Source organism: Conger conger, chromosome 3 (assembly GCF_963514075.1).
Source record: "Conger conger chromosome 3, fConCon1.1, whole genome shotgun sequence".
In the NCBI taxonomy this organism is placed as follows: domain Eukaryota; kingdom Metazoa; phylum Chordata; class Actinopteri; order Anguilliformes; family Congridae; genus Conger; species Conger conger.
This window is the reverse complement of record NC_083762.1, coordinates 78,774,476-78,797,643: the sequence shown is the minus strand read 5'-3', so window position 1 is coordinate 78,797,643 and position 23,168 is coordinate 78,774,476. Positions and strand designations below refer to the sequence as shown.

General features: G+C 47.0%; 1 protein-coding gene across 1 annotated transcript in view; it reads left to right on the top strand.

Annotated features, from left to right (window-relative positions):
* The first annotated feature begins 2,739 nt into the window (after positions 1–2,739).
* The window catches only part of LOC133123651 (nck-associated protein 5-like), a 122,548-nt gene continuing 102,119 nt past the window's right edge, over positions 2,740–23,168 (top strand). Inside the window, exons 1-2 of the mRNA XM_061234129.1 lie at positions 2,740–2,840; positions 18,044–18,107. Coding sequence (XP_061090113.1) covers positions 18,105–18,107 — 3 coding nt within the window. The 5' untranslated portion in view covers positions 2,740–2,840; positions 18,044–18,104. The remainder of the gene's footprint in view (positions 2,841–18,043; positions 18,108–23,168) is intronic.

Genomic DNA, 23,168 nt, shown 5'->3' with positions numbered 1-23,168 from the left:
AAGTGCCGGTTTTTACTGGGCTCGTCAAACAGGTCAATTTGGTCGGGTGACATGTTTAAGGGTGAGGCATATTTCAGAAGTAGGCTGTAAAATTGTTAGAGCCTAGATGCATTCTGGGTAACAACGGCGCAACTGGAATCGTGAGATTATTTCCATGGAAACTCTGATTCTGTAGGGGTCCGTGCGGAGCCAAAGGACATGTTTATGCCAAGAAATACGAGTGAAATCTTTAATCCAGAAAGGTTTAAAATTATGGTATTGTGTTGTGTGAAAACAGGCACTTTGCTTAGTTCTTTTTTGTAGATGTTTTATTTGCTGTTGGTTGCCAAGTTCCGTCAAGAGTTGTGCTTTATTGTTATAACTTAATTTCTGGGTCACTTAGTATGCCTCGAAAATGATGTGTCGATCATTGTAAGGAATGTAAGGAAATGTTATCAGATTAAAAGCAAGTCAGCTTCTCAATATTTCTTGATTATGCCACACGTCCGTCGCAGAAAGCCGGTCTGCTTTCATGTATCAACTTATTTTCTGTTCATTTATCTTTCCAGTTTTGTGGGAGAACAAAACCTAATTGGTCGCCACCTGCTCTGAAGATCAAATTAGTTTCACCATAAATAAACATTTGCTTATGAATCAGCTGAATTTATTAACTGGGTAATATTTTAGTCTTACATCGCTAGTGCAGCTGGCAAACTGCTGTCTGAAAAGAAGGAGGGAAAATATATTTGATTCCATTCAAGGTGTTATGGTGATGAGTATGGATTTTTTAGTAAACCCCACTGGGCTGACACCTGTTAAAATGAAGCAATAAATACATAAACTCAACTCTGAGTGGCAGTTTTGAGTCCACATCAACTCATTCAACTTCCAAAATCCAGTTTTCGGGAATAGACAACACCGTGATGCAGACTACATGCATGAATTGATGCAAGTAAAATACACTCAGTTACCATGTTATTATCTGTTTATTAGACTTATTTTTAGACGTATTGGTCTTCTGCTGCTGTAGCCTGTCCACTTAAGAGGTTTGACGTGTTGTGTGTTCAGAGATGCTCTTCTACATACCACTGTTGTAATGTGTGGTTATTTGTGTTATTGTCACCTTCCTGTCAGCTTTGACCAGTCTGGCCCTTCTCCTCTGACCTCTGTCATTAACAACACGTTTCTGCTTGCCAAACTGCTGCTCACTGGATTTTTTTAGTTTTTTGCACCAATCTCTGCAAACTCTAGAGACCGGTGTGCAAGAAAACTGCAGGAGTAGTTTCTGAGATACTCAAACCACCCCATCTGGCACCAACAATCATTCCATTTCTTCCCCATGCTGTTGTTGTTCGGTCAACAGCAACTAAACCTATTGGCCATGTCTGCATACTTTTTTGCATTGAGTTGCTGCCACGTGATTGGCTGATTAGAAATTTGCATTAAAAAAAAAAAACATGTCAACTCAGCCATATCCATCTGTCTTTCAGTGGATCCTGAGTTTCTTTCATTCAGAAATTACCAATAATGTACCCCCTATTCCTCCTCTCCTTACCACCGTACAGATTGCTAATCTGATTAGAGTAATTGTTCATTTAGTGCATTAGTGGTGGCGGATGTCGGACAAAGTGGCCGTGATTGGGAGTGTTGGGGGGGGGGGTTCTGCGCTCGTTTTTTAATGATGGCTGCTGTATCCAGGAGCTTTTTAATTCCCCTTTCACCCCTCCGATCGCCGCCCCCTTTTCACCGTGGCCCTATTTGGGAGGAGACAATAGCCGGGGGGCCCCTCCCCCCCCCGTCCCCCCCGTCCCCCCCGTCCCCCGTCCCATACAGAGTCTGTCTGCAACCGCGGAACCCTTCTTCTGATACCGACTGTGATCTCAGCAGATGGACTGCAGCACCGATCTCTCTCCCTCTGTATCTCTCCGTACTTCCTTCCTCTCTCTCCTTCTCTCCTCCCTCTCTTTCTCTTTTCCTCTTCCCTGTCTCAGTCCTGTCCTCATCCCTTTTTTCTTTCTCTTCTTATTCATCTCTCTCTCTCCCCCCCTCTCTCTGTATGTCCCTGTCATAAGTGTTGAGGTACCCACTCTTCCTCAATGAACTACCCCAAACCACCCCCCACTCACACGCCCATACACACTGTCACTCACACACACACACACACACACTCTCTCTCACACACACACACACACACAGCCATCTCTCCTCTCCCCTCGGTAGATGGGGCCACCTTCAAAGGCTGCAGCCCCCCCCCGCTGAACACATGTTAAACATCCCAGTGGCCGAGAGAGAGAGAGAGGCAGGGTGAGAGAGAGAGAGAGAGAGGCAGGGTGAGAGAGAGAGAGAGAGAGAGAGAAGCAGGGTGAGTGTGTGAGAGCGAGCGAGAGGGGGGGAGAAGCAGGGTGAGAGAGAGCAGGAGAGAGAGGGATAAAAAGAAAGAGCAAGAGACAGGGATAGAGAAAGAGAGAGGCAGAGTGAGTGAGAAAGAGAGGGGGGGAGAGGCAGGGTGAGAGAGAGCAGGAGAGAGAGGGATAAAAAGAAAGAGCAAGAGACAGGAATAGAGAAAGAGAGGCAGAGTGAGAGAGAGAGAGGGGGGAGAGAGTGTGTGACAGTGAAAGAGAAAGGGGAAGGGTATGAATGAGAGAGCGAGAGAGGAAGAGAAGCAGAGCGAGCTGGAGGGCTGAGAGAGGCGGAGAGAGAGAGAGAGAGAGAGAGAGAGAGAGAGAGTCACGCTGTTGGTGTTTGCGCCGCACCGAGCTCCACTGTGGATGTAAACTTCCTCGTCACCCGGTCCTCTGGCTGTGGGATTATCATGTGCGTTCCCTGAAGATCGTCCTCCAGGATGAACCAGCGTCGCCAGGGTAAGGGGGAAAGCGACTTGCGCCGGAGCACTCTTCGTCTCCTTCCGTTACGCTAAACTGTCAGATGCGATCCGGCCGCAGCGGGCTGCGATTCCTGTGCTCAGATTCAGCCTCCGCGCGAAAATACCGCCGTGCGCACGCAAAGCTCCGTTCTTTCGTTTCCCTTTTTTTCTTGTTATTGACGAATATCGGCGTCCCCCCGGTCAGGCTCAGAGCGCCCAGCTCAGAGCGGGAGGAGTTGACTCAAAGTTAACGGCCCGCCTGGTCGCCGCGGCGGTAACGTGCGCGACCGGAGACGCGCGGCTATGGAGCGTCGAGCCGCCTGCGGTCCGAGCGGCTTGCGGAATCACAGCGTCGCGCTCCGGGAGTTCGGGCGCGTGGACGAGACGAGACGCTCAAACGTCTCAAATCCTTGCGTGTCAGCGGGGCGCGATAAAGCCCGGTTGAGAGACTCGTTATTTACCCAGCGGAGAGGCGGGAGGGGGGGCCGGGTGGGGGGGGGACAGTCGCCGTGCCCTGTTGCTATTAGCAACTGCGCGAGGCTGGACTGGCGCTCGGTTGAGTACAGTAAGTGGCTTAATGCTGATTGATGACGGGGGGGAATCGAGTGCGGGGTCTGAGGAGAACCGAAACAGACCCCTGAGCTCTGACATGCGGGGAAAGGAAAGCAGTTTTCTTTTTTCATTTTCTCAGCCTGATTAAAAGGCTCTTTTTTTTTTTCTTTCCTTCTTTCTATCCAGCGCTTTAATCCTCAGTGACAATCGCTGAGACCCTGATCGTATTTTCCACCAGGCTGTGATGAAAATCTATTTTTGTGCCCTTTCTATATATCTTTTTTTTTGGTCTTGAAAGTTAAATGCCTGCCTGGTGGTTGGTGCTGGTGGTTATGCTGGTGGTTAGTGCTGGCGGTTGGTGCTTGTAGTTGGTATGGTAGTTGGTGCTGGTAGTTGGTACTGGTGGTTGGTGCTGGTTGTTGGTGCTGGTAGTTGGTACTGGTGGTTGGTGCTGGTAGTTGGTGCTGGTAGTTGGTATGGGAGTTGGTCCTGGTTGTTGGTGCTGGTAGTTGGTATGGGAGTTGGTCCTGGTTGTTGGTGCTGGCAGTTGGTGCTGGTGGTTGGAAATGCCCCCCTCAGTCCTGGCTTGCTGGTACACAGGTGCCTTGTTAACCCCACAGGAGCCCAGAGATATCCTCACCTTCTGGAAAGGAGAGTAATTACAGGTCATCCGGCCCGGGAGGCAGTTGTTAGGACTGATGGCACTTTTTTAGATTGGCTGATGAGGGCTCACTGCAAGCCTAATCAATCTCCACAGCTAGAGGGTACTGGCCGAGGTGCTCAGAGACTTTTTGTGTTCAGTCCGATCGCATGAGTGAAAGTCGGTGGATCTGCTCCTACAGGACTGAGGTCAGAGGGCTGTCCACACAGGACAGGTGTGTGGTGTCATGGAGACCATGTAAACGCTGCCTTACCTGATGACAGGTGTTCCACACGAATACAAAAAGAACCTGGGGCAGCGATGTCCTCATTGTGCATAGCTAGTGTTTACAATGACCCAGATCGTAGTTTCACAAAGTTAGCATCGGTGGGTTGAGTTGAGTTTAACTGCAACAACTGCTACTACTACTGCTACTGCTGCTGACTGTGTTTGTCTATAAAATACATAAATAATTGAGCTTGAGCTGGTCAAACCGTGTTTGAGTATGGAGCTGGTCTGAACTGGTCAACCAGCTACCAGCCATTTCAAAACCTAGCTTGAGCAGTTGTTTTCAGCAGGGAAATAAAAGTTTTAAAAAAAAATGTAATGATGTATGCAGCAATGATGAAGTGCTGGGTTCACAAGCAAGGTGGGACTGTCAGCAATTCTGGAAAGAAAATAACAATTTCCATTTTCAATGTATTAAAAAATATTTTAAAAAAAACAGCTATTTTCTGGAAACTTCCAGCCATAGAGTGAAGATGCATTCTTGAAGATACGATGCAAACCATGTGAGCAACCAAGACGTGAATGCACACTGGACAGGAGCCAAAGATGAAATTAGGGATTTATCAAGCTGTGAAAGCTGCACAAGGGTGCACTTGATCTATGCGCAAACAGCTGCCATCGCACACAATGGGGAAGGGCAAACAGAGCGAAAACACTGAACCGCCTCATTGAAAAAGTGGGTGACTTCATGTGTTCTGCGTTTAGGGAACCTAATAACCTTTTAGGCTGCGCTGGTAAACAGCGGACAGCATTCGTGTGACTCCAAAATAAAATTCCTCAGCTGTACGTGTGTGTGTGCTTGTGTATGCCCGTGTGTGTGTCTGTGTGTGTGTGTGTACACTGCAAGAAATGGCTGTCTTAAGTGTTTTTAGTCTGGTAATAAGACTTGAGATTAGCTTGTTTTAAGTCACTGTTTGCTTGAAAGTGAAATTGTCTCACGCGATTGGCCAATTGTGAAATGAGCCAAACATTCTCACCTCATTGGGTGTATCATTTAGCAAAAAAAGTAATAGAATTTAAATTGTCTAAATATAAGACTAAGATTTTTGTTTTTTGCAGTGTGTATGTGTGTGTTTGTGCGTGTGTCTGTGTGTGTGTGTGCGTGTGTGCGTGAGTGCGTGTGTGCGTGTGAGCATGTGAGCATGTGAGCATGTGTGCGTGTGTGTCTGTGTGTGTGTTTGTGAGTGTGTGTTTGTGTGTGTGTGTGTGAGTGTATGTATGGGTGTGTGTATGTGTGTGTATTCAATTGTATATTGGTGAAGGAGCAGATAAATACAGGCATGTCTGTTAAAAAATAATAATAAGGCAGAGCTCTTCAGCTATGACTGCTCATTTAGCCTTGTGACCTCAGGTGTTTCCACACATCCATGCCTAATTCACGCGCAATTGAAGTCAATTTGCTACTTAGTCTGTGGTGTCTACCGTATGCTAATTCAGAACCGCATTTTGGAGCAAATAAATCTGATATGCTTGGCTGAGTTAGCCTCAAATTCACACTCAGCTTCCGATGGCCTAAGATGGCCGACATAATTTAGTAACAATGATTACTTCACACAAGTTCAATGCGGTATAAAGACAAAATAATGGGAAAAATTGTCAAGGGACTGAGAGAATGGGTGACAATGATAAAAGGGAAATGGAGTCTTGTTTAGTTATTTTCGGGATTGAAAATGGTAATGGGAAACTGGCAGATTGAGGAACAGCTCCCGGGCCACTGGCGCAGAACAGGTCCGAACAATAGCAGCCGAAGAAATGACATACCTCCTCAGTACACAAACACAGTGGATGTCCTGTTTAGCTCTGCCGGTGTAAAAACCAGATTAATCTGTATCACGCAGCCCGTATCCTTGTTTTTGGCAGGGTTGGGTTTTTTACGCTCCCCGAGTAAGTAATTCACCTCTGGCATTGATCCAGAGGGCCAGAGATGGGAAGGTATTCTTAGTCCCTCTGTGTAAGCCACGTGGAGGACCCGCTGTTCAGGTTTGACAGGTTTGTGGCAATCGGGCATCTGTGTCACTTTTAACTTTCTAAAAGCTGCAGAACCACTTCCGTAATATGCTGGTCTGAGGCGATGATTACAAAGGTATGATTACATCCTTTGTTGTGTAGTTATTTGTCCTGAAGCAAAAATTTTACATTTGAATAAGATGCAATACATTTTTTAGACCATGATGGGTAATGCGTATCGTGTGCTCCTGTCATTGTGTGTGTTACAGTAACATGGCAGTGCTGTGCTCCTGTCATTGTGTTTGTTACAGTAACATGGCAATGCTGTGCCCCTGTCATTGTGTGTGTTACAGTAACATGGCAGTGCTGTGCTCCTGTCATTGTGTTTGTTACAGTAACATGGCAGTGCTGTGCTCCTGTCATTGTGTGTGTTACAGTAACATGGCAGTGCACTGCTCCTGTCATTGTGTTTGTTACAGTAACATGGCAGTGCTGTGCTCCTGTCATTGTGTTTGTTACAGTAACATGGTAGTGCTGTGCCCCTGTCATTGTGTGTGTTACAGTAACATGGCAGTGCTGTGCTCCTGTCATTGTGTTTGTTACAGTAACATGGCAGTGCTGTGCTCCTGTCATTGTGTGTGTTACAGTAACATGGCAGTGCTGTGCTCCTGTCATTGTGTGTGTTACAGTAACATGGCAGTGCTGTGCTCCTGTCTTTGTGTGTGTTACAGTAACATGGCAATGCTGTGCTCTTGTCATTGTGTGTGTTACAGTAACATGGCAGTGCTGTGCTCCTGTCATTGTGTGTGTTACAGTAACATGGCAGTGCTGTGCTCCTGTCATTGTGTGTGTGTTACAGTAACATGGCAGTGCTGTGCCCCTGTCATTGTGTGTGTTACAGTAACATGGCAATCCTGTGCTCCTGTCATTGTGTGTGTTACAGTAACATGGCAATCCTGTGCTCCTGTCATTGTGTGTGTTACAGTAACATGGCAGGGCAGTGCTCCTGTCATTGTGTGTGTTACAGTAACATGGCAGTGCTGTGCTCCTGTCTTTGTGTGTGTTACAGTAACATGGCAGGGCAGTGCTCCTGTCATTGTGTGTGTTACAGTAACATGGCAGTGCTGTGCTCCTGTCATTGTGTGTGTTACAGTAACATGGCAGTGCTGTGCTCCTGTCATTGTGTGTGTTACAGTAACATGGCAGTGCTGTGCTCCTGTCATTGTGTGTGTTACAGTAACATGGCAGTGCTGTGCTCCTGTCATTGTGTGTGTTACAGTAACATGGCAGTGCTGTGCTCCTGTCATTGTGTGTGTTACAGTAACATGGCAGTGCTGTGCTCCTGTCGTTGCGTGTGTTACAGTAACATGGCAGTGCTGTGCTCCTGTCATTGTGTGTGTTACAGTAACATGGCAATCCTGTGCTCCTGTCATTGTGTGTGTTACAGTAACATGGCAGGGCAGTGCTCCTGTCATTGTGTGTGTTACAGTAACATGGCAGTGCTGTGCTCCTGTCATTGTGTGTGTTACAGTAACATGGCAGTGCTGTGCTCCTGTCATTGTGTGTGTTACAGTAACATGGCAGTGCTGTGCCCCTGTCATTGTGTGTGTTACAGTAACATGGCACTGCTGTGCTCCTGTCGTTGCGTGTGTTACAGTAACATGGCAGTGCTGTGCTCCTGTCATTGTGTGTGTTACAGTAACATGGCAGTGCTGTGCTCCTGTCATTGTGTGTGTGTTACAGTAACATGGCAATGCTGTGCCCCTGTCATTGTGTGTGTGGGTCATTACGACACGGTAAGAACAGGCAGGCACCATGTGACCAGGGAAAGGGCTCTCAGGCTGCAGACGCATTCAGGCTTCTACACTGAGGGGGGATCGGAGCGAATGAAATGTACCTGAGGATTAGTGTAAGAGGATTTAAATGTACAGAGATTACATTTTACAGAATGAGAAATAAAACGCCAGCAGGACAGAAATTATGACAACTATCTGACCCCTTATTTGTTCGATTGCACGTATTCATAGTGGAGAAAGCTGCAAGCTCATCTACAGCCGGTCCTGCCTGGAAGATCTTCAACACACTACTTCTACCTTGGATTCACCTTCATTCACCCTGCAGGTGACCTGTACGGCTCGCAGTGTCAGCAGAGACGTCCATTTAGACCAGCGGTGCACGACGTGCTGGTTTTTGTTCCAACCAGTTGCCTTCATTTTAGATTTCTGACCACTCTATAAACTAAACTGGTTCACTCCTGGACTGGATCTTTAGGATGCACCTGCAGTCTGTGACTGTAGCTGGTACTTATACAAACGACCAAGATGCAATATGACTGAGCTAATTAAATCATTAAGAGCAGAAGTTGCCACAAAATCGTGAAACAGATCGGCCCTTGCTGGGCACCCCAGAAGGTCACGCAGGGAAACATACCAGGTGAAAATGTTGAATTAATTCAGTTTTCAGTAATATTATTCAAAATCCAAGGTTTCGCTATAGGCGTGGGATGTGCACGATTCCATTATGTAAATATATAATGTATATTTTCCCTCTGGAACTTATTATGCTGTAGAACAGTAGTCTGGCTCCTCACTCTCCTCGCCCTGGAGAACCGCAGGGTGTGGTTTGTGTTGTTAGTCAGCACTTCATTGATCAATTAAAGCAGTGGATTACAGTTATCTCACCTCACCTGGTTTCTTGGGTCTGAATTGGTTGCTGATACTACGATGAAAACAGAAGCCAGCGCACCCTGCGGCTCTCCCAGACCATTAGATTACATTACATTACATTACAAGGCATTTAGCAGATGCTCTTATCCAGAGCGACGTACAACGAAGTGCAGATCAAACACAAGCACAAGTGCGAAGAGGACCTGAGGTCCTAGTGTAACCATATAGATACAATCAGAACACATGAAGAATACATCAACTTCCAAACTAGCATACCACAGTTGGCAGCTAGAATACCCCGAGTACAATAATACAATAGCTAATACAAAAAAATATATATATACAATATCTATAGAACTATATAAGTACCATTACAGTCTATGGCATATATAAGGCTAGGCTAGACCAGGAGTGAGGACCATGACCACTGCTATAGGAAAAGCCCTGTGGGTGCATGGAGAGGTATGGGAGGCGTGGGTTGTGGTTATGTGACAGAGGAGCACAGGCAGTGCACATGCAAATGAGCCTCACCACAGCCTAGCTCACACATGCCTTTCAGGCGGCGTGAGTCTGTAGCGTAGTGGTTAAGGTACATGACTGGGACCCGCAAGGTTGGTGGTTCTAATCCTGGTGTAGCCACAATAAGATCTGCACAGGCCCTTGAGCAAAGCCCTTAACCCTGCATTGCTCCAGCGGAGGATTGTCTCCTGCTTAGTCTAATCAACTGTACGTCGCTCTGGATAAGAGCGTCTGCCAAATGCCAATAATATAATGTAATGTAACATGAAGTCCTGGAAGAGGAAGCTCCAGGTCCTTTAGCTTCAGCTGGAGTCCTGGAAGAGGAAGCTCCAGGTCCTTTAGCTTCAGCTGGTCTCTCAACGCCCCGCTCAGGCGGGGAATCATGGGTCTCCCTCTCCTTCCAGAGTCCAGCGACTCAAATCTGTGACAAGGGGCAATCATTTGAATCACAGGGCAACATTGCCTCAGGAGGTAAGACCAGTCGGCTAGCAGGTGGAGGGCTGCCGGTTCGATCCAACCCTGGCTGTATCATAGAGTCAGCAGTAACTTGAAACTTGTAACTTGTAACTTGAAAATTTCTCATTACAACACTGAAACATTTCTTGTGACTGACTTGTTTCCAGTGCTATGTCTTATTCTTGAAATTAAAAAAACCATCTTTACGTTTAGAAAAACCTGTGAGAAATGAGTGAATCCAGGGTACTTCTTTGATTGAACCTCTCATTGGCTTTATTCCAGCTGTAATGCGTTTGCGGCATGTGGGCCGCTGAGTTATGTAAATGCCCATATGCGCACATGCAGAGGGGCGATCGATGCCCCAGTTGTCCGATTTTTTAAATTTCTTTCAAAGAGCAGATGTAGTCCAATATTTGAACGCATTCAAACGCATTATTTTCTGGATAAACGAGGGCTAAAAGCGGCAGATCGTGATGAAATCATGATGAAATGTTTTTATATAAGTTTTTAGACTTTGCCAAAGTGCCCACGGTGGTGCATAAATAACCACCAGCCTTCCCCCGGTCCCACAATGCACTGCTCCCTTCCTGTTTAGTATGTAAAATGCAGAACTGCAGAGGTTGCCAAGGGCATGTGAATGTCTGGAAACATAAGTAACCCCGCTGCCCAAGTCATTAGATATGCCATTATTGTGGTAACAAATATGAATAACCTCAATCTTTTCGTAATCGCTGCAGCATGCAGAGGTTCGCATCCCTCTGGGGGTCGAAAGAATGTCCCCCAAATGTTTATTCTGTGGTTTTCTATTGCCGAGCGTAATCCCACTCCTTCAGCGGAATTAAGGCTCAAAACCTTCCCGAAATGATAATCAGATGTGGGTTGAAAGGGATATGTGAAAATGTGAACGGCCCCTGTGAATACGTTTAAAACATGCCTTTTGTCCCAAGTGCCTGACAATGGCAGGATTTGTGCTGCTATGCATGTAATTGGATGATGAAGCATAAGCTTCCCAATATGTGAAACAAACGTTTCTTACTTACAGTACGTGTTCTGATACACTACGAGGTGCATGACCGAGACCCAGAAGGGCGGTGGTTCCTACCCCGGTGTAGCACAGCTGTTGGGCCCTAAACCCTCACATTGCTTCAGCGGGGATTGTCCCCTGCTTAGTCTAATCAATTGTAAGTTGCTTTGGATAAAAGCCCCAGCTAAATATTGGGGCGACGTTGGCTCAGGCGGTAACAGCTGTCGTCTGGCTGTCGGAGGGTTGCCGGTTCAATTCCCACTGTGTGTCGAAGTGTCCCTGAGCAAGACACCTAACCCTGGTGCCTTGCATGGCAGCCAATCGCCGTTGGTGTGTGTGTGAGTGTGTGTATTAACGGGTGAATGAGAAACATCCGTTGTGCAGCGCTTTGGATAAAGGCACTATATAAATGCCAACCATTTACCATTAAAATAACTGAATTTTCATGTGCAACATGGCACCAGGCTGTGTTCCACAGAGCTAATTAAATGATTAAGAGCACAAATTGCCACAAAATCCTGAAACGGATCAGCCGTTGCTGTGCACCCCTGGATAAGGACAAGGCACAACGCACGCCCATTGAAACAGGACCGGTAGGGCCTAGCCTCCTTTTGGCCAGCACACACTGCTGATATTCCCCGCATAGTCATGCTGTGTAGGCTGAAATGGCCTGGCGCATTGTGGTGAGATTCAGTCGATATGAAATGACGGATGACAGGCAGCCAGTGTCGAATTGTAATTTTCGTGGAATTCTCATCGCATCATCTGTGGTCAATTATTCATGGGCATGACACCCGGCCGTTGTTCTAAACAGGCTGCCTCACCAACAGGTTGTCATGGCAGGGATCCTGTTTTCTATGGGCTTACTGTTTAATTCATGATAAGACGAATGCCCTTTCAGCTGGATATTTTTGCAGCCCAACATGCGATAATATGCGCATAAAACTGAATGTTGAAACTGAGTGAAAAACTGAAATGTTTGCTAAAACATTCCGTCAGTGTTGACATACATTAACCCTTTCAGGAGTAGGTCTTTTTTTTCCTTCAAAATTCCGAGTCAGTGTTCTAGAACTACAGTTGCCAGTGGTGATTGTCACATCAGCGTTAGAATGTTTCAGTCGAGAACATTCTAATCACATAATTGTGATCCTACACCGTTACGGGTTGAGGACACGTTCCGTATTGCTTGAAATGTGTGATGTCACTTCACCATGCATGTCTATTATTTCATAAAGGAGCGGGCATTGGAGGTTTTGGGAGCTCTGATACTTGGTTTTAATGGACCACCTTGCTGTACTTTCTCTTTGTATCTGCCGGTTGCATAACAGTGATTTAGTGGGATTTGTGGCAGAAAAGAATTACAAGAAAACACAATCCCTTCTCTCCAAACATGTTGTTTTTGTTTGTAATCCTCTAATCCTGTCGCGGGGTCGCAGGAGTATAGATATTTCATCTCAGCTGCTAACATGGGCCTGCGTGTAATACCTTCAGACTGGCTCGTTCAGAAGGGAAAGAGTCAGACCTGGGTCAAATACGTCATTGTTTTGGATTAAAATACTTTTCTGTGCTCAATTGATCTTGCCTGGTACAATACACCAGACAAGCTCAATAAAGTATTTGAATCCAAAACAATTACATATGTATTTGACCCAGGTCAGGTAGGCTTCTGAATTTTCCTAGCATTACAGACTCTGCAGTTCTGGCAACTTTGAAATTATATATTACTATTATTTCTTTCAATGTGGATATACTGTATTGCCATTAGATTGATTATAAAAATTTGTGCTGTGCGACAATTAGTCTGCAAAAATACTTTAATTGTTAGAATTGTATATGATGTATCCTGCACCATTGCATTACATTAATGGATTTTGGCAGATGCTCTTAGCCAGACTGATGTACAGTTGATTAGACTAAGCAGGAGACAATCCTCCCCTGGAGCTATGCAGGGTTAACGGCTGTGCGGATCTTATTGTGGCTACACTGGGGATCGAACCACCGATCTTGCAGTCCCAGTCATGTACCTTAACCACTACGCTACAGGCCGCTCATTGCTTATGGAAACAGGTCAGTGCATCTAGACATGGAGGGAAATTCAGAATTTGCATGCAAACGTACAGTATATTCCACTGAAGTGTCAAGCTGCCCTTATCACAGATACTGTTTGGCTCAAAGACACCTTCTGTGGTACAACAGGACTGGAGCAGAAATCCTAGGGAAAGTGTTCCAATCGTTAGGCTTCTGATTTGTGAATGTGTTTGACTGAGCCTGTGCTTGGTATGTCTAACTATTAATTAGCAGCTCAATAAGATCTCTGGCTGTTCAATGAGGTGTGCTTTGTTAGGGTTGGAGTAAAAACCTACAGGACGGTAGATCTCCAGGAACAGGGTTGGGCAGCCCTGCTCTAGCTGTTGAATGAGGTGTACTTTGTTAGGGTTGGAGTGAAAACCTACAGGGCGGTAGATCTCCAGGAACAGGGTTGAGAGCAACTGCCTGGTACCATTCTTCAGACTTACACTGTAGTATTCAAGTGAGTGTACACACAGACACACAGGTACATCGGTGTCATTTGTTTTCAGTGAAATGTGAGTGTCACTGACGTGCACAGGTATGTTGTGTGTATTATTAAGAACAGTACAGTACTGGACGGAAGTCTCCGGAACAATGGGAATGCCTTACAGCCGTCTCCCACAATGCCACTTGAAGCTCGCCCTGCTTGATGCGGCTTGCCAGGGCTTGTCGGCTCAGGTGGGAAAATGAGATCTTTCTCAGCTGACTGATTGATCCCCCCCTCCTCCTTAGACCTGTCTCTGCTTTACCTGTGGCTCATGCACACACCCTCTCCCCGCGTTACAAAAAATACACACTGCCAAGCTTCCTACTTGATTGACACTTTTTGTATCGTACATCTGTTTTTCATACTTCTCTAAACTTTTTTTCATGCAGTAGATTGTTGGTCTTTTTTTGTTTTGAGCTGACATTCTCAATTATTTTTCATCTTCATCTTGTATTCAAAGAAACCATATGCTATAGGCAAAAATACATGAAGCAATTACAGATGATGGACAATAAACAGAAACACACAGCTAGAACCAAATGTACACTGGCTTAGCCTTTGGGTATGAAACATACAGTATCTCTCAAAAGTCCATCCATCCATCCATTATCTTAACCGGCTTATCCTGAACAGGGTTGCAGGGGGGCTGGAGCCTATCCCAGCATATATTGAGCAAAAGGCAGGAATACACCCTGGACAGGTCACCAGTCCATCGCAGGGCACACACACCATTCACTCACACACTCATACCTATGGGCAATTTAGACTCTCCAATCAGCCTAACCTGCATGTCTTTGGACTGTGGGAGGAACTGGAGTACCCGGAGGAAACCCACACTGTATAGGGCAGGTTTGGGGATGGCAGTGGTGGCGGTGGTGTTGACTCTCTCTCTGAGCTGCGAGACACAAGGCGAGCGGGCGGGGCCGTCAGGTGGCCTGTGAACGCTCCGCTGAAGCTCGTCGCCATGGCGCCGAGCCACCGCCTCTCCCATCACTCCGGCCCTTGCCAGGCCTCTCGGGCGCACGGCGACGGACATCTGGAGCCGGCCGGCGGTGCCCGTGTCTGAGCGGGCACCGCTCTGATCCGCGTAATGGAGTTTACTCCGCCAGAGCTTCCTGCAAGAGAGGAGCAGAGCCCGGAGAGGGGGGAGGGGAGAGAGAAACAAAACATTTACACTGCCATGCCTGTGGGGTATGAGACATGTCTCTTAAGGTGTCATTCTAAAAGTTTAAATTTGACTGAACGCAAGGGTTTATAATTCAAACATCGCTAGAATGACGTGGAAATATAATTACCTCCTTCCAAATTTCTCGCCTAAGCAGCACACAGTCCAGTGAGACCCAGGCGCACGTGTTTCTAATACCGAAAAATAATATCATTACATTAGACAGACGCTCTTATCCAGAGCAACATACAGTTGATTAGACAATCCTCCCCTGGAGCAATGCAGGGTTAAGGGCCTTGCTCAAGGGCCCAACGGCTGTGCGGATCTTATTGTGGCTACACTGGGATTAGAACCACCAACCTTGCATGTCCCAGTCATTTACCTTAACCACTACGCTACAGGCCGCCCAATATCTGATGATATCAGAGGGCAGAGAGACAGAGGGAAGAGATAGGGTCGGCCTTATGGCTTCAGTTCAAGATCACGTCCACGATCGTGTTGAATTCTGCCTCAAGTCCAAGCATCTCGGCAGTTCCTGAGAAAGACTGGCGCTTCCAATCTTCCCTCCTTCCGATACTTGTTGCCGTGTGCTCTATCCGGCCGGGGACGGACAGCGGAGTTTATCCACTGCCCACAGCCGTGGGAATGTCCTCGTCATGGGAAAACCGGTCTAGAACCTGTATACCTGGAAGAAAGGGTTGCCATCCCTCTTCTCCAGATCTCACACTCACTCGCACACTGTAGTGACTGCAGTTTTTATACCAGTAATTTTTATGCCAGAAAATTCCAGGAGTTGAACTCGGAGAAGAGTAAACGCTTCCCTGAATATTCCACAACACAACCCCCCCCCCCCCTTTTTTTATTTTATTGCTCAGGCACCGACTTCATTGTACGTTATTAAAATACCAAAAGAACCATTTTTCTTCTTGGAGCTGAAATTAAATACAAATGTTCCCCATTAAGTATGTGCGGGAAATCTGTTTTGACTGCGAGTAAAATATGTACCAATTACTATAATTATGTTTTATGCGGAACGTCAGACTAGTCTTCTCTGGCGCGCTAAGCTTTCGTCTTTCAAGTTTTGTTCATTTTCTAACTGCCGTCCGTAAATTAGTGCGCTTGCATATTAACCCCTGGAGGCTCGGTCTGGGGAAAGTGCATCTCGTACAGAAGATATGTCGTCAGGATAAGCCCCAGACTGCTGAATAGGCAGACGGACGGTGAGGGTTCCCGGCTGCTCGGTTCCTGCTGAATGCTCCCGTAGGCTGCCCCGGGGCAGCTGGGAAACGCCGGCGCGGTGGAAAAAAGCTCTTGCCAGCGGGGCTGGCATGGCTCTGGTGTAAGAAAGCTGCCCAAAAGCTTCAGGTGCAAGATGGGCCTTTCTATTTTTTTTAATCCAGATTTTTCCCTTTTTCTCCCAATTTGGTAGCCAATTGTACCTCGTCTGATTCAACTGGAGGTAGTCGTATTAGATGTACCGCCCGTACCCCGTCCCTCGGCGGCCCGAATGAGAGCGACACGCCTTCTTCAAGCCGTCTCGTCTCGTGCCCGTTGCCGTGATTCCGAGGCGCCCGAGGTGCTTATTGTGCGGCGATCTAATAACCCTGCCAAGTCCCTCCCTCTGGAGCAGCGAGCCAATTATTGCTGCCCCACGTGGGCCGGCCAAACTTGGCTTTTGGCAGGACCGAGAATCGAACCCCGGTCCCCGGTGTGCAACTGCAGCAAACTGCAACCGCAAGTCTGCTGCGTCTTAGCCTGTTGCGCCACCGCGGCAAGATGGGCCTTTCTGTCTGTCTGTCTGTCTGTCTGTCTGTCTGTCTGATAACTTCTCAGTCAGTACTCAGCAGGGCTGCCCAACCCTGTTCCTGGAGATCTACCTTCCTGTAGGTTTTCACCCCAACCCTAACAAAGCACACCTCATTCAACAGCTAGAGCAGGGCTGCCCAACCCTGTTCCTGGAGATCTACCGTCGTGTAGGCTTTCACTCCAACCTGAACAAAACACATCTCATTCAAGGACAGTAGATCTCTAGGAATAGGGTTGGGCAGCCCTGGTATACAATCCTGTTTTATTCAGATTTGCTTGCTGTCATTAACGTAATTCTCTGAACAATTCATTCTCATGCTCTATGTCACGGGTAGGCAACCCTGTTTCTCGAGTGCCAGAGATGGTCCTTTTTGCTCCATCCAAATGTATGACTACATAATTGGATTCCTTTTAATTAGTTGTAATTAATCAGGGTTAATGAATGCAGGAGACCGTGTGCTGGAGGCACTCAGCGTTTCGCCGTTCAGAACATGCAGCCTCAGACTTAACCATCCGTCAGACTCTCGTGAACAAGCTCAGATCAGGAGAAAAAAACCAGAAACGTCACTGGCACTATAGGGACCGGGGTTACCTGCCCCTGCTCTATGCTATGCATTTACTGCAGGGCTCTTCTGCTCTCAATTATTGAATTAGCTTAATCCATGTCTAAATCTGAGATGTGTATAAGCGCCAACAACAGTCACAGTGTGCAGGTGGATCCTAAAGATTTTTCTGTGATCCAGTACAGGAGTGAACTAGTGCAGTTGATAGAGCGGTCAGAAAACTAACCAGTGGGAACAAAAACCAGCACGTAGATCGGTCCTCCTGGACTGGAGTTGTGCACCCCTGATTTACTACGATGTTTAGTTCTCATCAGCCATGCTGTGCCTTTCCAGTTTTGAATAAGTCACAATGATGCTTTGATGTCTAACTTTGTACAGATATGCGTAGTGCATTCAACAATGCCTGATTTTATACTGCTGTTTGCAGACTTTTATGGGCTCAGTTGTGGGGGAATGTGGGATACTACTTAACCTAAAATATGACAGAATTTCAACCTAACTTGAGATATAATTTAATGTAAGAAGCATTCATCTGGAAACAAAACGGAGGGTGAAACCACAATACAGTGTGCTACATTATTTCCAGACACTGAACTATGAAAACTATGTATGGTCTACAGTTGAGCGTGAAAAATAAATATTAAAGAATATTAAAAGCAGTGGATTGTGAATGTGTGGAATGTTATTGGGTCTGATGGCGGTGTGCTGCATGTGTTAGAGTTTGGGCACATGCATATTTGTTTAATGTGCGGTCGCGGTGTGTTGTGGGCCATTTTCTCTCCAAATAGACTCTGTTGAATATTTAAGTGGAGCTGCGCATGCTTTCTGGCCGGAGCTGGCCGCGGCCGGCTCTCTGTCCCAAAACGGGCGTCGCGGTGTTGCGGCGCTCCGCGTTCTCTCGAGGGACGAGATTCCGGGCTTGGAGCGGAGCCCGGGAATGAGGAAAGATTCCCGATGAAAACTGGCCTGGCGCTCACTCAGTTGTTCTCTCTCTCTCTCTCTCTCTCTTTTGTTCCAGGGAGAAGCTGGCCACGGCTCGCCTGTGGAGTGAGGCCTTGCGGACCAAAAGCCGGGGAACAATGGTACGGCTCGCTTCTTTCATTCAGCCGCAAAACCCCCGTACTTGACCCTGCTTCCATGCTCACCCCTTAGAATGTTCCAGAAAATAGAAAAAGAGCTGGCCGCTAGCCTTGGTACACTCTCAGAAATAGAGGTACGGAAAGCGGCTTAAAATTTACAAATGCTTGTCGCAGTGGCAGTACCCTATGAGTACAATTGTACCACGAGCCATTAATATATAACTAGTTTGTACCTAGTTTGTACTGAAAAATATTGAGGGAGCAGCAGTTCTGCAGAGAGAAACGCATTGTTAATGAGAGACGTCTGAGGAGAATGGCCAGACTGGTCAAAGCTGACAGGAAGGTGACAGTAACGCAAATAACCACACATTACAACAGTGGTATGCAGAAGAGCATCTCTGAACACACAACACATCATCATGTCTGATCTGCTTCTTAAATTTGAATAGAAGCAGATCAAATTTAGCAAAATTGTACAGTTGGGTATTTGGAAGTTATCTTAAGCAAAATTGACAATTTAGTTTATGCAGCAGCACTGAAAGAGAGAGAGAGAGAGAGAGAGAGAGAGCTCTTCAGTACATTATAATTTTTTTCATTACACTTCTGAATTATGTGTTTTAAGCGACGTCTTTTTCATTTACATTTTTTTTTCAATTGCATTCAAGTGGTCGATATCCGCTCGGCTATTCCTGTGAGTTTGCTGGAGAGCCGCCTGACTCTGTTAGCGTTTTTTTACATGCATTGTGCTCCATTTACTGGGCTGGATATTCACCGAATCAATTCAGCTGAAGTGCTTTACTTAACAGCGCACCAGCGGAGCCTGCCTCTGGGATTAGGAGGCCCGGCCCTTAATCAGAGCTCCTCGGTCCTTCAGCAAAGGGGGTTATTCTGGAGGAAGCCGTGGAGGGAAGTCACATCACAGGACCTTCACAGTCTATCCTGCGTCGGGCCAGGCCGACCTGGGTCGCATGTGGATTCGCATACGCTTCCACGCTTCGCTGCGCTGGTCTGGTGTAATTGGCACCTATAGAATACTGTCTAATAAATGCTGACCCCGCCTTCTCGTTGCCTTGGTTGGCTTGGTTGCGCCAGGCAAGATTGAGCACAGAGAAGGTTTTGAATCCAAGAGAATGGCGTATCTGACCCACGTGTGAGACTCACGAAAGCCGCATGAGTTCCCGTTGTGATCAAACGTGCTGACTGTGAGAAGGTGATGGGGTCCAGAGCAGGGATCACCAACTCTGGCCATCGAATCCAAAATCCAGCCCCTGGTTTTCTTTTCTCCCCGGTAATTGGTGCTGCTGACTGGCCAGACAGTCTTCACACCCGACTCCCAGGTAAAGGGAGGGTGGCAAACCAGCACTTCTTGCCCCTCGAGGACCGTGAGTTGCTGATCCCTGGCCTGCATTGCTTGCATCCGCCACTGCACGTTCTTATGTGTTGGAGCTCCATCCATCCATCCATTATCTGAACCCGCTTATCCTGATCAGGGTCGCAGGGGGGCTGGAGCCTATCCCAGCAAACATTGGGCGAAAGGCAGGAATACACCCTGGACAGGTCGCCAGTCTATCTCAGGGCACACACACCATTCACTCACACACTCATACCTACGGGCAATTTAGACTCTCCAATCAGCCTAACGTGCATGTCTTTGGACTGTGGGAGGAAACCGGAGTACCCGGAGGAAACCCACGCAGACGCGGGGAGAACATGCAAACTTCGCACAGAGAGGCCCCGGCCGACGGGGATTCAAACCCAGGACCTCCTTGCTGTGAGGCGGCAGTGCTACTCACTGCACCATCCGTGCCGCCCTATGTGTCGGAGCTAATACCGTAAAATCCTCTGACTTCCCCGAGGCAGATATACTATATATTATGACGGCTTCTGTAAAAGAAGACGTGCTCTTTCATCCAGGTTTAACGTGTCCTCCCACCAGCTTGTGGCAGTCCCCGTTTTGCGGCGCGACGGATGACTCCCCTCGTTTCTGGTGTCTTTACCTCAGCGTGGGCGTCTGAAAGACACGCACCGCTTCTTAAAATTAGACATGTGCTGCTCATTCTTCACGCCCTGTTGCGGCAGGAGGAGTCTGGCCCCCAGAGGGCTTCCCGTCGTTCCACGCTGTGTGGTCTCTTCCCCGGGGCGTAGCGGGTACAGTCACGCCCGTCGCCTCACAGGAGGTTCTGGGTTCCAATCCCGGCCAGGCAAGAAACCTCTCTACGTGGTGTTTCACGTGGTACTTCCGGTTTCACTCCCACTTTCAAAATTGTCCCCCGCTTCGACTAATCGTGGGGCAGCCTGTAGTGTAGTGGTTAAGGTAAATGGCTGGGACACGCAAATTTGAGCTACATTTCATTATACGCGCATGAATGGCAGCTGAAAATTGTTCTTGTGTCCCTACATTAAAACGTTTTATTGTGATCGAATCTACGAGTGAACCAGCGTTGGTGTGTACAGCCAATTATAGCTCATTTAGCTTGTTCCAGGCCTGAGACTTTATAGCTAGAGATGAGGGTGCCAGTGACACAACCGTTTGACACGACAACCGGGTTAAAAAAAACCCCAAAAAAACCAGGATATGCAGCTGCAGGTGGGTGATTGTGCCAGCGCTGGCGGGCTGGATCAGTCAGGACAGATGTCTCCCAGCCCAAAACCTCCCCCTGCAGGCTCCAGAAAAAGCCAGATTAGACAGAGCACGCTTTGAAGTCCACGTCCTCCCTCTTGTCGGACGCCCCCTTTAATCGTCCCCGCTAACGGCAGAAGCCTCTTTTTCATTTCTGTTGCCGGACGTCAGCTAAATTTAACCGCAGCTGAAGGACGGGATTGGATTTGAGAACGGGGGCCGCGTCCCAGCATGCATTTCAGGCGGCTGAGTTATTCCAGATGCTGACGCGGCCTCCCAGCTCGTCCGCAGCGTGCGGAGATTTGATAAAAACGTTAAAATGATGCGAATATGATTTGAAATGTGCTGTCGGTACCAACCTGTCAATGTCGAAGGCAAGCCTAAAACGCACACTGAATCACTGCGCTGTAATTGCGACGGGCGTACGGGCAAAATAGTAAGCCGCAAATTTAACCGAGGGCCTCGGTCAACAGCCCAACTGCTGTGCGGATCTCGAATAGTCAAAGAGTGGTGTGCGTCTGTCCAGGACTGGTTTGCGTTTTGAAACCATTCATGGGAGGGAAACCCAGTTGAATGGTTTCATATTTTTGTTTTGTACTTTAGTACATTTGGTCTCATACTGTTTTACATTTTTTTTACATTAACATTTTTGTTATGAATTACTTTACAAATGTTGTGACACCACCCATGAGGTGGCGTCTTGGCTTGATGGCGTTCATTAACGCCCACGTGTGATCGAGTCACAGTGAGAGGTTTCACATCCTCTACACTCTAAACTGAATTCCCAGGGGGCCGCAGTGTCTGCGGGTTTTTGTGGTTGCCTTTCAATCAGCTGTCAATTAAGGAGCAAGGTGTGTGGATTCTTTAGTTCAGTTCAGTTCAGTTCAGTTCAGTTTATTCTTTGTCCCAAATGGGCAATTTGTTTGCAGCAGGACCACACACATGCCACACAACAATAGGCATAACACAATACAGACAGACAGACAGATTCTGCACAAGAAGCTTTAGCCACTTAAATGAACTACAGGTGCCGGGAACAACCCGAAAACTAGCAGACACTGCGGCCCTCCAGGACTGGAGTTTGACACCTGTGCTCTACAGCTTCAAATTCTGTTTACCAAAGCACACTTGAGCCGCGCTAATCGAATGTGGCCATTATACAAACTCCCGTGTTACAATAGCACCAAACTGGTCAGAATCCTAACAAAGGGCGATACTGTGGACTGAAATGTAATGGAAATACAACATGTGCCCTGAAAACTTTTTGGTCGGTTGATGGTGGTTTGTTGTCTCCGAGTCCCCTTTGGTGAGGGCTCTAGTAGTGGAAACGTAGCTTGTGTATATTGGAAATAAGGCTGGACTGGAATAGCCCTGAATATGGCCGCTGTTCTACGATTTTAAATCGTCTTTCGGATACGATTTGCTGAATAGCCTTGATTATATCCTGGTTGCCCCAAAGCTTCCTGCTTTTTTTCCTTCGGTTGTATAAATGTTTAATGCCCAAGAAGAATTATGTTCCCTTAATAATGCCCAGGTGAGCCATATGAAAATAGAAATCTCCCAGAAAGTGTTTGAGGGTGGTATTTGCATTTTGTTTTCTTGCGCTTAGAGGTGTTCACATGGCCCCGGTCTCTCCATCTCCTCCGCGCGGTCTCTGCTGATGCCGGGCTTCAGGGGGGAAGTCTCCGGTTCCCCTCCGCGGAACTTCCACACTGAAAGCGCACACATCTTCCGGCCAGGGGCAGATAATCCCCCCGTCGCCTGAAGCCGGGTTGGGAATCTGGGAATTACACTCGGGAATGTGAAAGGCCCTCTGGCAGCATACTGTATCCTGTGAGAAAAATGAGCACACTGCAGAAACCAAAGAATAAGACAATCTTAACACGAATCTTACTGTTATATTTGACTGTACTATATCCTATATACTACATTATATCCTTGCTCTATTACGTTTTTCTTAAATAAGACAAAATAGATTGGCATTGAGGTGAGACAGTTTGACTCATTTAACAATTTTCCAACTTGGCAAGTAAGTCACGCAAGTAACTTAAAACAAGACAAAATTTTCTACTTCACAGAAAGAAATACGATACGACGGACTTTTGTTTGAAGTACATGACTTAAAAACAGTATATCCGTTTAACAACAGCGGGGAGCTCTCAAATTTTATTTGACTTTGCTGTTCCTCCTCTGGCATCGTCTCGTGTAAACGTGTGTGCCATTGTGGATGCGATAGAATTTACTCAGAGAGACTCCCTCAGATCTGCCTTTCAGATTTCCTTTGGACAGTGACCGTCTTTGTTTCGCCGGATAAAACCGAACCCCATTACCTTGCAGATAAAAAATAAAAAATAAAGATGTAAATGCTAGCCACGCTCTGTGATCTGCACGGGTAATTGATAGCTGCCTCGGTTTAACATGCTAAAACGCCGTCCTCAGATCCT